Source organism: Pristis pectinata, chromosome 2, assembly GCF_009764475.1.
Source record: "Pristis pectinata isolate sPriPec2 chromosome 2, sPriPec2.1.pri, whole genome shotgun sequence".
NCBI classification, from domain to species: domain Eukaryota; kingdom Metazoa; phylum Chordata; class Chondrichthyes; order Rhinopristiformes; family Pristidae; genus Pristis; species Pristis pectinata.
Window position 1 is genome coordinate 105997390 of NC_067406.1, and position 14087 is coordinate 106011476.

At 42.9% G+C, this 14087-nt stretch overlaps 1 protein-coding gene across 1 annotated transcript in view; it reads left to right on the plus strand.

Moving 5' to 3' along the window:
• The window catches only part of glrbb (glycine receptor, beta b), a 114170-nt gene that overhangs the window by 34481 nt on the left and 65602 nt on the right, over nt 1-14087 (plus strand). Inside the window, exon 3 of the mRNA XM_052037880.1 lies at nt 6289-6395. Coding sequence (XP_051893840.1) covers nt 6289-6395 — 107 coding nt within the window. The remainder of the gene's footprint in view (nt 1-6288; nt 6396-14087) is intronic.

A 14087-nucleotide genomic window follows, 5' to 3' on the forward strand; every position in this document is an offset into this window, starting at 1 on the left:
TTCATCTGCCATCTATCCACCCAATCCAGCAACTTGTCAGTGTTTTCATGTCTGTTGTTGTTCTCCCCACAGTCCACAACACCTTCAGGTTTTGTCTCATTTGCAAAGCTGGAAATTATGCCTTGTACACCCCAGTCCCTCATGGGAACTTAACTATAATCTTCTCTTCAGTCCGAGAAAGAACCTCGCTCTGCCTCACCACTGCTCTCCATTTCAGTTACTGAGTCAATGTTCCATTCACACTGCTCAATCCTTTTTATTCATGGCCTTAGATCTTAACAACAAGCCTGTTATGTGGCATCTCATTAAATGCCATTTGGAAATGCAAATATTCCACATCAACTGCATTTCTTTCATCAACCTTCAATGAACTTAAAAAGTCTCTCAGGTTAGTTAGATATGATTTGCCTGTGATCTGTTCCATATCTGTGCAAGTAACTGTTAATTCTTTACCTAATTATTGTTTCTACAATTTCCCCACCACTGATATTAAACCAACTGGCCTAAAGTTAATGAGTTTGTTGCTATACTCTTTTTTTGCACTGGAGTGTAACACTTGCAATTTTCCAGTCCTCGGGTACCACCCCTGAGTCTGTTGATGTCAATAACGAGCCTGGCTCAGAGTGGTGAAACGGGAGATATAAAGAGCGGACAGGATCAGACAAGTGGAGAAAGAAGGAGTCAGTATTGGAGAGATAAAAAGAGGAAATGACAGGCGCAGACAGGAGCACATGATTACAGCAGCCACAGACTAAAGCAGACAAGTGCAGACAGGAACAGTTACTTTCCCATAGTAACCCTATATTCGATAGTAAGGGGTACGGATAGCAGATTCTGCGATAGCGATAATGAGTCTCGGATGGTGTGTTGCCTCCCTGGTGCTAGGGTACGGGATATCACGGACCGTGTCGAGAATATTCTGAGACGGGAGGGTGAGCAGCCAGAAATCTTGGTACATGTAGGTACCAATGATGTAGGTAGAAAAAGAGAAGAGGTCCTGAAGGAGGAATACAAGGCATTAGGGAGAAGGTTGAAAAGTAGGACCTCAAGGGTAGTAATCTCAGGACTACTACCCATGCCGCGTGTCAGTGACAGGAAGAATAGAAAGCTCTGGCAGTTAAATGCGTGGCTGAGTGACTGGTGCAAGGGGCAGGGCTTCAGATTCTTGGATACCTGGGACCTTTTTTGGGGGAGGCAAGACCTATTTGCTAAGGATGGGTGCACCTAAACTCCAAAGGGTCCAATATCCTGGCGGGAATGTTTAATTTAGTTGTAGGGGAGGGTTTAAAACTGATCTGGCAGGGGGATGGTAACCAGGATGCTAGGTTACAAGATGCTAAGGTGAGGGAAGGAAGTGTATAGAAACGAATCCTATTGAGGATGGCAAGAATGACAGGCTGGTGATAAGTCAGGATAATTTACTGAATAATAGAAGTACAACAAATCAGGATGTTAGGATACAGAATGTTAGGATCGGGGATGAGGATGTTAGGATACTGAATGTTAGGATAGGGGATGAGGTCTACACGAACATGTCTAAGATAGTAGGTAGCGAAGATAGTAAGAAGGATGGACAGGTTAGAAAGTCAGGATAATCTGCTGAACAATAGAAGTACAATAAAATCAATAGCAGATACCAGTCTAAACGTACTATATTTAAATGCACGTAGCATCAGGAATAAAGTAGATGACCTAGTGGCACAACTACAGGTTAATAAATATGACATCGTTGCAATCACTGAGTCATGGCTTCATGATGGATGTGATTGGGAACTGAATGTCAAGGGGTATACAGTGTATAGGAAGGATAGGCGGGTAGGCAGAGGGGGGAGGTGTGGCCATGATGGTTAGTAGCGATATAAAATCAATAGAAAGGAAGGACATTGGGTCAGAGGACGTGGAATCCTTATGGGTGGAGCTAAGAAGTAGCAAGGGTAAAAGGACAATAGTAGCAGTCATATATAGGCCCCCGAACAGCAGTCAGGAAGTGGACCATAAGTTGCAGATTGAGATAGAAAAAGCGTGCCAGAGTGACAATGTGAAGATAATTATGGGGGATTTTAACATGAAGGTGGACTGGGAAATCCCAGCAAGGCGGTAGTACTCAGGAGAGTGAGTTTGTGGAATGTCAAGGGATGTTTTTCTGGAGCAACTTATTGAGGAGCCCACCAGGGGATCGGCTGTTTTGGATTGGGTGCTGTGTAGTGAACCCGAGGTGATTAGGGAACTAAAGGTAATGGAACCACTGGGAACAAGTGATCACAATATGATTGAGTTAGTTTCAAGTTTGAGAAGGAGAAGCTGATAACTGGTGTATCGATATTTCAGGTGGAATAAGGGAAAGTACAAAGGTATGAGAGAAGAGTTGGCCCAATTGATTGGAGGAGTAAGTTAGCTGGAGGGACAGCAGAGGAGAAATGGAAGAAATTTCTACAGGAAATAAGGGACAATGCAGGACAGATATATTCCAAGAAAAAAGAAGGTTTTGAATGGAAAAAAGGCACAGATGTGGATAACGCGGGAGGTGAAGGATAAAATAAAAGCAAAAGGGGCGGCGTACAAAGTAGCAAAAATTAGTGGGAAAACAGAAGATTGGAAAGTTTTTAAAAATCTGCAGAGAGAAACTAAGAAGGTCATTAGGAAAGCAAAGATGAGTTACGAAAGGAAGCTGGCGGACAACATTCGGAAGGATTCTAAGAGTTTTTTTAAATACATAAGGAATAAAAGAGAGACACGGGTTGACATAGGACCAATTGATAACGGTGCAGGAGGTATTATAATGGACGATAGTGAGATGGCAAGGGAATTGAATGAATATTTTGCATCGGTCTTCACCGTGGAGGACATAAGCAATGTGCCCGTTAGTCAGGAGTCTCACGAATTGGAACTGAGTTCAGTTGAGATTAATAGGGAGAAGGTGCTAGGAAAACTAAAGGGGCTTAAGACTGATAAGTCTCCCGGACCGGATGAGGTGCATCCCCGGGTTCTGAAGGAGGTGGCTGTAGAGATAGCGGAGGCATTGGCGATTATTTTTCAGGAATCGATAGATTCTGGCATGGTTCCGGAGGACTGGAGAGTAGCGAATGTAGTTCCGTTGTATAAGAAAGGTGGGAGGCAGCACAAAGGCAATTGCAGACCTATTAGTCTGACGTCAGTGGTGGGAAAATTATTGGAATCTATCCTCAAGGAGGAGGTTACCGAATACCTAGAGGCGCAAGGCAAGATTGGACCTAGTCAACATGGTTTTGTGAAGGGGAGGTCCTGTCTGACCAACCTATTGGAGTTTTTTGAAGAAATCACAGGTAGGGTGGATAAGGGAGAGGCGGTAGACGTTGTGTATTAGACTTTCAAAGGCCTTCGATAAGGTGCCTCACAAGAGACTGATTAATAAGATGAGAGGTCATGGAATTATGGGTAGGGTAGCCAAAATGGGTGGAGCATTGGCTGGTTGGCAGGAAGCAAAGGTGGAAATAAAAGGATCTCGTTCTGGTTGGTTACCGGTTACTAGTGGTGTGCCGCAGGGGTCGGTGTTGGGCCGCTCCTTTTTACCTTGTACATCAATGATTTGGATGATGGAATAAATGGTTGTGTGGCTAAGTTTGCGGATGACACCAAGATAAGTGGAGGAGTAGGGAGCATAGAGGAAATAGAAAGGATGCAGAGGGACCTAGACAGTTTAGGAGAATGGGCAAGGAAATGGCAGATGAGATTCAATGTTGAGAAATGTCCTTTTGTACACTTTGGAAGCAGAAATAAGCGGGTAGATTATTATCTAGAAGGAGAGAAGATTGATAGTACGGTAGTACAAAGGGACTTGGGGGTACTCGTACAGGATACCTTAAAAGTTAACCACCAGGTTGGATCGGTGGTTAAGAAAGCAAATGCTATGTTGGCATTCATCTCGAGAGGTATAGTGTATAAAAGTAAGGAAGTGTTGATGAGGCTCTACGGGCCACTAGTGAGGCCTCATTTGGAATACTGTGCGCAGTTTTGGGCCCCACATCTTAGGAAGGATGTGCTGACGTTGGAGAGGGTTCAGAGGAGATTTACGAGAATGATTCCGGGAATGAAAGGGCTTAAGTATGATGAGCGTTTGTCGGCTCTCTGGACTGTACTCACTGGAGTACAGAAGGATGAGAGGGGACCTCGTAGCGACATTTAAAATGTTGACAGGTAAGGATAGAGTAGATGTGGCTAGGCTGTTTCCCTTGGTGGGCGAGTCCAGGACCAGAGGGCACAATCTTAGAATTAGAGGGTACAGTTTCAAGACAGAGATGAGGAGAAATTTCTTTACCCAGAGGGTGGTGAAATTGTGGAACTCCTTGCCACGCACAGCAGTGGAGGCCAGATCAGTGGGGGTGTCCAAGGAGGAGATAGACAGATATCTAAATAGTCAGGGTATCAAGGGATATGGGGATAAGGCTGGAAAATGGGATTAGAATAGTTTTTTTTTCCCCACCCCATTTCTTTTTCCCTTTTCCTTGGAGCAGACTCGATGGGCCGAATGGCCTGCTTCTGCTCCCTTGTCTTGTGATCTTGTGATATCCTTTGATTCCCTTAATATCCAAAATTTATCTGTCTCTGCCCTGAATATATTGGTGACTGAGCCTCTGTCGCCTTCTTGGCTAGAAAATTCAAAGGTTCGTTATCCTCTTGTTGAAGTAATTTTTTATTTCTGTCCAAGTGGACAGTCCCTTATTTTGAGATAGTGATCCTGGTTCAAGATATCATAGCCATGAGAAAACATCATCCCTGCATCTTCCTTGTCAGGTGCTATAAGAGCTACATATGGTCTCACTTTTTTATACTCTGAAGAGTATAGGCCCAATCTGCTTGATGTCTTTCACAAGACAATCCTAATCCCAGGAATCAATCCTGTGATATCATATCCTTCCTTAGGTAAGGAAACCTGAACATTACATAATATTGTAAGTATGGTCTCATCAGGCCCTATCTAATTCTAGTGAGATGTCTGTATGCTTGACCTCGACTCCTTTTGTAATAAAGTCCAACGTATAGTTAGCCTTCCTAATTACTTGCTGTACCTCCATGTTAATATTTAGCGATTCATGTCCACTGACACCCAGGTTCCTCTGAAACCAACACTTTCACAATCTCTTTAAAAAAATAGTCTGTTTTTATTTTTTTTCTACCAAAATAAACGACTTCACATTTTGTTTCACATTATATTCCATGTGCCATGTCTTCACCCATACACTACCTTGTTACCATTTGTTGAAGCCTATTTGCATCCTCCCCACAATTCACACTGCCTTGCCTCATCAGCAAACTTGGACATATTGTACTAGGTCCCTTCATCCAAATCATGATATAGATTGTGAACAGTTGGGGTTCCTGTAGTAATCCCTGTGGAATCCAACTGGGCACACTCAACTTGAAAATTATTCCTACTTTCTTTCTGTTTGTTAACTGATCCTCAATTCATATCAGCATTGTGCTCCCAACCCCATGTGCTCTAAGTTTATTTCATCAGCTCCTCACTGGTAACTTATTGAGGGCCTTCTCAGCATCCAAACATACCACATCTATAGGGTCACCTCATCTATTCTGGTTATAATCTCAAAAATCTGTAACAGAATTAATAAGCATAATTTCCCTTTCATTAATCCATGTTGACTTTGCCAATTTAATTTTTATTTACTATTACTATTATTGTTACTATTTCCTTAACAATAGATATTAACATTCTCCACACTACTGATGTCAGACTCCTTGGTCTAGCTCCCTCTTTTCTGTCTCCCTACATTCTCAAATAGTGGGGTTAGGTTTGCTACCTTCCAATTCATGGCAACTATTCTGGAATCTGTGGAATTCTGAAAGATGACAACCACAATCTCCATCATCAACCTTTTCAATACCTTGGATGCAAGTTATCATATCCTGGAGTGTTTGATGATCAGCATGGATGTATTGGGGTGAATGGCCTGTCTCCAAGCTGTATAACTCTCTGACATTTTCTTTTACGAATATCAATGCCTTTCAGCTCCTCATTCTCTCTAGATATGTTGTTCTCCACTGTTCTTGAGATTTCTTTTGTATTTTCTTCTATAAAATTAGGCACGTAATATTTGTTTAATTTCCAAACTAAGTCCATTCTATCCAGTGCCCATGCCCCATCCTTTATGATCAGGACTAGTGGGTTTTAAAAAACTCATCAGCCAAATGTTGGAATGGATGTTGGCACACCCATATTGAAGACAAAATCAATTGACGATCAGTTCGGCCACTGGAACTAAACATTCCAAATATATTTATTTTCTGTTGCAGAGAACAGTCAGCGGAAGATCTTGCACGGACTCCCGCAAACTCAACCAGTAACATTCTCAGCAGATTGCTTGTCTCATATGACCCAAGAATACGGCCAAATTTTAAAGGTTGGTAGTTTTCCATAAATATCATTTGTAAACTTAATCTGTAAATTAATCTGAAAGATTTTGTAAAAGGTTCCTGTACAGTTTGATAACAGTTAAGCAGTTTTTAAGTACAGTATAGTTAATAATCATTCCACTATCATATGCTCCCTATGGAGTGCATTTTCAGAATGTTTATTCCTCTATAATTTCATTCAATTAAATTAATGGACCAAAAATTATTGACTATCTGGAAATGTTGCTCTATGCAGGAAACAATGCATGGTGGGATTCCATTTTATTAGCTTTACAGCAAGGAAAATTATTGACTTGGAAACAAATATATTGTTATGATAAGGATCTTTATAATAAATGAAATGAACAGCAGAAGCTTCTTTTTATCCTGTGTATGGTAATGAATAATTTGCGAAGTTGGCATCTGAGTGAAATGAGAGAATGTTACAATTTTCAAATATATTGCTCGTGTATAGTCAAGATTTTAGACACCTGAATTGAAATCAGTCAAATAATATCACAATCACAAAAGAACCCCAGTTAAGATAAAAATATATACATATATCTTCTGCCTAGGGAGACCCTTGGGATCGAGGGCATCCTGCTTCCATTGCAGTTCTCTGAGTTCTGAGAAGGCATTCCCCATATTCCTTGATTCCCATAATTTCTAAAAACCTATTGATCTCCATCTTGAATATAATCTTGAACTGAGCCACTTGGATGGAGAATTCCAAAGATGCTCCACACCTGGGTGAAGAAGCTTCCTCTTGTCTCTGTTCTGAATGATCAACCCCTTATTTAGAGAATGTCATTGGTATTGGTATAGGTTTATTATTGTCACTTGTACCGAGGTACAGTGAAAAACTTGTCTTGCATACTGATCGTACAGGTCAATTCATTACACAGTGCACTTACAGTGAGTTAATACAGAGTGCATTGATGTAGTACAGGTAAAAGCAAGAACAGTACAGAGTAAAGTGTCACAGCTACAGAGAAAGTGCAGTGCAATAAGGTGCAAGGTCACAACAAGGTAGATCGTGAGATCACAGTCCATCTCATATTACTGGTTCTAAACACCCCAGTCATGGGAAACCTCAAATCTACATCTCTCCTGTCAAGCCCTAAAAAATCTTAGTACGTTTAATGGGATCACCTCTCATTCTTCTGAACTCTAGAGAATTTCGGCCCAGTTTACTTGATCTAAAGCTTCCACATCCTTCCTATAATGAGGCGACCAGAACTGAACACAATACTTCAAGTGTGGTCGAACCAGAGTTTTATAGAGCTGCAACATTACCTCATGGTTCTTGAACTCCATACCCCAACTAATAAAGGCCAACATACCATATGCCTTCTTAACAACCCTATCAACCTGCACAGCAAACTTGAGGGATCTGTAGATGTGGATCCCAAGATCCCTCTGTCCCTTCACACTGCTAAGAGTCCTGCCACTAACCTTGTATTCTGCCTTCAAATTCAATCTTCCAAAGTGTTTCACTTCACACTTTTCCAGGTTGAACTCCACCTGCCACTTCTCAGCCCAGCTCTGCATCCTAACAATGTCCTGTTGTAAAGATCATCGCCAAAGGCACAGCAATTTCTTCCCTCACTTCCTGTAATAACCTTGGATATATCCCGTCTGGCCATGGTGACTTATCTATCCTAATGTTTTTCAAAAGTTCCAGCACATCCTCTTTCCTCATGTCAACATGCCCTAGTGTATCAGCCTATTGTACACCATCCCCACAAACATCAAAGTCTCTCTCACTGGTGCATACTGAAGCAAAGTATTCATTAAGGATCTTCCCTACGTCTTCCGACTCTAGGCACATGTTTCCTCTTATCCCTGATTGGTCCTACCCTCACTCTAGTCATCCTCCTATTCTTCACATACATGTAGAACACTTTAAGGTTTTCCTTAATCCTACTCGCCAAGGCCTTCTCATGCCCCCTTTAGCTCTCCTAAGTCCATTCTTAAGCTCCTTCCTGGCTACCTTGTAACTCTCCAGAGCCCTGTCTGATCCTCACTTTCTAAACCTTTGGTAAGCATCTTTCTTCCTCTTGGCAAGATATTCTACATCTCTTGTCAACCATGGTTGCTTGACTCTACCATCCTTACCCTGCCTCAATGAGACAAACCTATCCAGAAACCCATGCAAGTACTCCCTAAACAACCTCCACATTTCCGTTGTGCACTTCGCCAAGAACATCTGTTCCTAATTTACAATCCCAAGTTCCTGCCTAATAGCATCATAATTCCCCCTCCCCCAATTAAATACTTTCCCATATCGTTTGCTCCTATCCCTCTTCAAGGCTATGGTCAATGTCAAGGAGTTATGGCCACTGTCTCCAAAATGTTCTCCCACCAAGAGATCTGAAAGCTGATCAGGCTCATTGCCTAGTACCAGGTCCAGTACGGCCTCTCCTCTAGTCGGCCTGTCCACATACTGTGTCAGGAATCCTTCCTGAACACACCTAACAAACTCTAACCCATCTATCCCCTTTACACTAAGGAGGTGCCAATCAATATTAGGGAAGTTGAAATCACCCATGACAACAACCCTGCTATTTTTGTACCTTTCCAAAATCTGCCTCCCAATCTGCTCCTCAGCATCTCTGCTGCTATTGTGGTGTCTGTAGAATACTCCCAATAGAGTGATTGCTCCCTTCTTGTTTCTGACTTCCACCCACACTGACTCAGTAGACGATCCCTCCTGGACATGCTCCCTTTCTAGAGCTGTGACACTGTCCCTGATCAGCAAAGCCACTAACCGACCTCTTTTACCTCATTCTCTGTCCCTTTTGAAACATCAAAACCCCGGAATATCCAGCAGCCATTCCTGCCCTTGTGACAACCAAGTCTCTGTAATGGCCACAATGTTGTAGTTCCATGTACTTACCCATGCTCTAAGTTCATTACACTGGTTCCTGATACTTCTCGCATTAAAGTAGACACACTTCAGCCCATCCAACTGACTGCAATTTTGCCCTTTCAACTGTCTATCCTTTCTCACAGTCTTTCTACATACTGCAGCTACTATTACACTAAATGTACTAACCTCTGACCTATCACTTGGGTTCTTGTCCCCCTGCCAAACTAGTTTAAACCCTCCCCAACAGCTCTAGCAAACCTGCCGCAAAAATATTGGTCCCCCTCCAGTTCAGGTGTAACCCGTCCCTTTTGTACAGGTCGTACCTTCCCCGGAATAGGTTCAAGTGATCAACAAATCTGAAACCCTGCCCCCTGCACCAATGCCTCAGCCACACATTCATCTGCCAAATCATCCTATTCTTACCCTCACTGGCACGTGGCACAGGCAGCAATCCAGACATTAGTACCCTTGAAGTCCTGCTTTTCAGCTTCCTACCAAACTCCCTATATTCCCTCTTCAGGACCTCATCTCTTTTCCCACCCATGTCATTGGTACCAATATATACCATGACCTCTGGCTGTTCACCCTCCCCCTTCAGAATGCTGTGGACCCGATCCAAGACGTCCCTGACCCTGGCACCCGGGAGGCAACATACCATCCGGAAGTCTCTTTCATGTCCACAGAATCTCCTGTCTGCCCCCTAACTAAGGATTCTCTCCTCTTCTCCCCTTCTGTGCAACACAACCAGGCTCAGTGCCAGAGACCTGGTTACTGCGGCTTTCCCCTGGTGGCTCCCCCCCCCCCAACAGTATCCAAAGCGGTATACCTGTTATTGAGGGGAACGGCCACGGGGGTACTCTGCACTACCTGCCTATTCTCCTTCCTTCTGACCGTCACCCAATTACCTGCCTCCTGCACCTTAGGACCACCACTGACCCTGGAGCCATTCTAACTACTCTAGCCTGGCACTAAAGGAAAAATCTGAGAAAGAAACTTACCAGAGACTTACCTTAGCCTCTGCCTCCTCTCACCGAAGCCTCTTGAGCCAAAGCCTCAAGTGCTCCACTCTAACACTGGTCCGCTCCCACGATGGCTGCTCCGCTTATACCTACCTTCCTTTTATTCACTGTTGTTAATTAGCCAATCAACTGGTAACAGTTTGCAAATATACCTCTTTTAGATTCCTGCAAGGTGAAACTCACAAGCACACGCACAGAGACTCACCTTTTTTCAAATCTCCCGCTCTCTTCTCCCACTCCAGCACATTTGCTACCTTCTAATCTGTGCATCTGTTCTCCCATCTATGCAATTTTTGACAATTAGCATATGGGATGCTAATTGTCAAAAATTGCATAAGTGGTAGAACAGATTTATGCAATCTGTTGCCATCTCCTTCAAGGCCCTAAACTGTACGTTATTAGATCCTAGGGATTTAACAGCTTTCAATTATTAAATGATACTAATTTCTTTGACTCCTCATTTACTCTAGACCTACTGGTTTATGTGCATTGTCCCTTTCTGACAGATCCTGTTTACCCATTCTGTTACCCTGCACTATTGCTTTGTCCTTTCTCTTATACTCTCTATATTTTCTCTCACTCGAATCCACCTGCCCCACTATTTGGTTTAATAGTGTTCACTTAACCGTCAGCAAACTTGCTGCTGGAGTGGAGCTAATCTAAAGGTCAAATTGAATGGGAAACTATTCAATCTCTTTCACCTCCACTCCAGAACCAAGAATACTTCAAACACAGTTATTGAGCTGCACTACACAACCTACACTCGTGTAAACGTATATTTGGACAACAAGCTCTCACTCTAAATCATCATAGACCTATTCACCGCAGCATGCAAGTGGATGTGCCTTACACTGAACATCCGCAAAACAAAAGTCTCCACTATCCTCCCCCCACTGCACAATACTACCCCTTGATAATAAAGTTCCAAAATGACACCCTTGAAAGCATGGACCACTTTCTATATGTTGCGAGCTAGCTCTCAGCAGAGGCAGACATTGACAACAAAGTTTATCATCACCTTTAATGCACCAGTGCAGCCTTTGGCAATCTGAAGAAAGAGTGCTTGAAGAACAAGACTTCAAGCTGAACATAAAGCCCGTGATTTACCGTGCGGTAGAGATCCCTGCCTGCCGGCACAGTCAGAGAGAGACATGGACTAAGCTACAGCAGACACCTCAAAGCATGGCTCTGCAAAATCCTCCAAATCCACCAGCAGGATGAGCGAATCAGCATTAGTATTCTCTCCCAAGCCCATATAGTGAGCACTAAGGATCTCATTACTGGCTTTGATGGGTCTGCCACATTTTCCACATGCAGAGAAAGGCATCCTACTCTGAGCGCCATCACGGGTATCAGATTACTCAGGCAACAGAAACATTCCTGCATGTTCTCAAAACCTCTTTGGAAATATGTAGCATCCTCATCAGTTCATGGAAATTCCTGATTCGTGACTGATCAGAATAGAGGAGTACCTGACTTGCCACTGAGCCTTGGGTCTCTTCATTGGAAGCACGTTGAAGCCCAGTGAAGATGGCAGAAGGAATACACCACCCTCCAAGTTATCCACTAACCTGCCCTTAAAATGCCCTCAGCCCTTCCTGTGGCAGAGTGGGCAGATAACACATTGGCCTCAGCAGTCACCTCAGAACCCATGGAACTAGAGGGGAAGCTGGTTGTCCTTGCCCCTGACAGACTGCCAAAAGAAGAGGAGGAGCTAAAACTGAGATTAAAAGAAGTGTAGTGAAATTCAAGAAGATTACATTGAAGTGCCAAAGGAATGGAAACTAAACTATTTATTGGGATCCTGTTGTTAGAGCACCCACACTTGAAATGGACAAGGCAGAGGCAATAATACGTTCGGAGGAAAGGGTGCAGAAGATGTTCTGGGACTGACAGTTTTCTGCACAAAACTGGATATGAAATTTTGCCTTTGGATCAAACCTTAAGAAAGCAAGATGATTTGGAGTAATGTTTTTTCTTAGAGTAAGGGAGCTTTCAGATACTGCATAGAACGTGTGGGGAGCAGATAGGACGAGCTCTTTAACTGCTTGAAGGAATCAATGTGTGACCTTTGCAAGTTAGGCGTCTGGAATCTATTCGTGCCTATTATAGGAGGAGCAAGATTACCACTGATTGAGGGCAGCCAGGATCCCATTCAGATTCCTGAATTATCCCAAGATATGCTGAAACTATTCAAGGCACAAAAAAAAATGACAGAACTTCTCCCATTTAATTTGAGATTAGCTGTGGATATCTTTTAAAATCACCAGAAGTGTTTGCTTCCTGCTTTTGTACTGCCAGTGGTTTGAAGATTGGGTCAGGAATAAACAGTAGTAAAGTGGGTAGAGGCAAAAGTAATGTAGTTCCAGTCATTTGATCCCGATTAGCATTTATTCATAAGGCCCTGTCTATTACCCATGGATGGTCTGTCTGTCTGAATCAAGATACACTTGACAACCAGCAGTAAGTTTATATTTTTGCTTTTGGTCTTACTGTTGCCTCAATTATAGTTAGAAATGGAATGGTCACAAGAGGAACATTATGTGTGTGAGAAACAGGCCTGGACAGTGAGAGAGACAGCTTTACTGTCAAAGGCTGGGAAGAAATGAGGAGAATATTAGGAAAAATATTAGACAGGAACTTGCAAAAGTAGATAGGAGTACTTTGTTTGTGGGCAAAGGAATAGCTGGGAAGTGGGAGGCTTTTAAAAGTGGGATAACAAGGGTTCAAGGTCTGCATATTCCTGTTAGAGTGAAGGTTAAGGCTGGGAGAAGTAGGGAACCCTGGATGACGAGGGATATTGAGGCTCTGGTCAGGAAAAAGAGTAGATATGGGTCAGGTAAGGCAGCTGGGATCAAGTGAATTGCTGGGGGAATATAGGGGATGCAGGAATATATTTAAGAAGGAAATCAGAAGGGTAAAAGGGGGGATGAGATAGCTTTGGCAGCGAAGATTAAGGAGAATCCAAAGGGATTTTATATTAAAGGAAAAAGAGTAACTAGGGAGAGAATAGGACCCCAGAAGGACCAAAGTGGACACCTCTGTGTGGAGCTGTAGGAGATGGGCAAGGTCCTCAATGAATATTTCTCCTCTGTTTTTACTGTGGAGAAAGACATGAAGATTTGGAACTTGACATTGTTAATGGGGATGTCTTGAGGATAGTCCGCATTACAGAAGAGGAGGTGCTGGATGTTTTAAAATGTATGAAGGTAGATAAATCTCCAGGGCCTGACCAGGTATGTTCAAGAACACTGGGGGAAACCAGAGAAAAAATTGCGGGAGCCCTGGCTGAGATATATCATGAGGGACGGGTGAAGTGCCAGAAGACTGGAAGATGGCTAATGTTGTGCCTTTATTTAGGAAGGGCTGCAAAGAAAAACCTGGGAACTATAGACCAGTAAGACTAACATCTGTGGTAAGTAAGTTACTGGGATTCTGAGAGGTAAGATATACATGCATTTGGAAAGACAGGGGTTGATTAGGGATAGTGAACACAGCTTTGTGCATGGGAGATCATGTCTCACGAATTTGATTTACTTTTTTAGAAAAGTAACCAAGAAGGTCGTTGAGGGTGGTAGACATAGTCTTTATGGACTTCAGTAAGGCCTTTATTCATTGGAGCATAGGAAAAAGGGAGGTGATTTATAGAAGTGTATAAAATCATGAGGGGCATAGATAGGGTGAATGCACACAGACTTTTTCCCAGGATTGAGGAATCGAGAACCAGAGGGCATAGGTTTTAGGTGAGATGGGAGAAATTTAGTAAGAAGCTGATGGGCAAATTTTTCAAACAGAGGGTGGTTCACTTA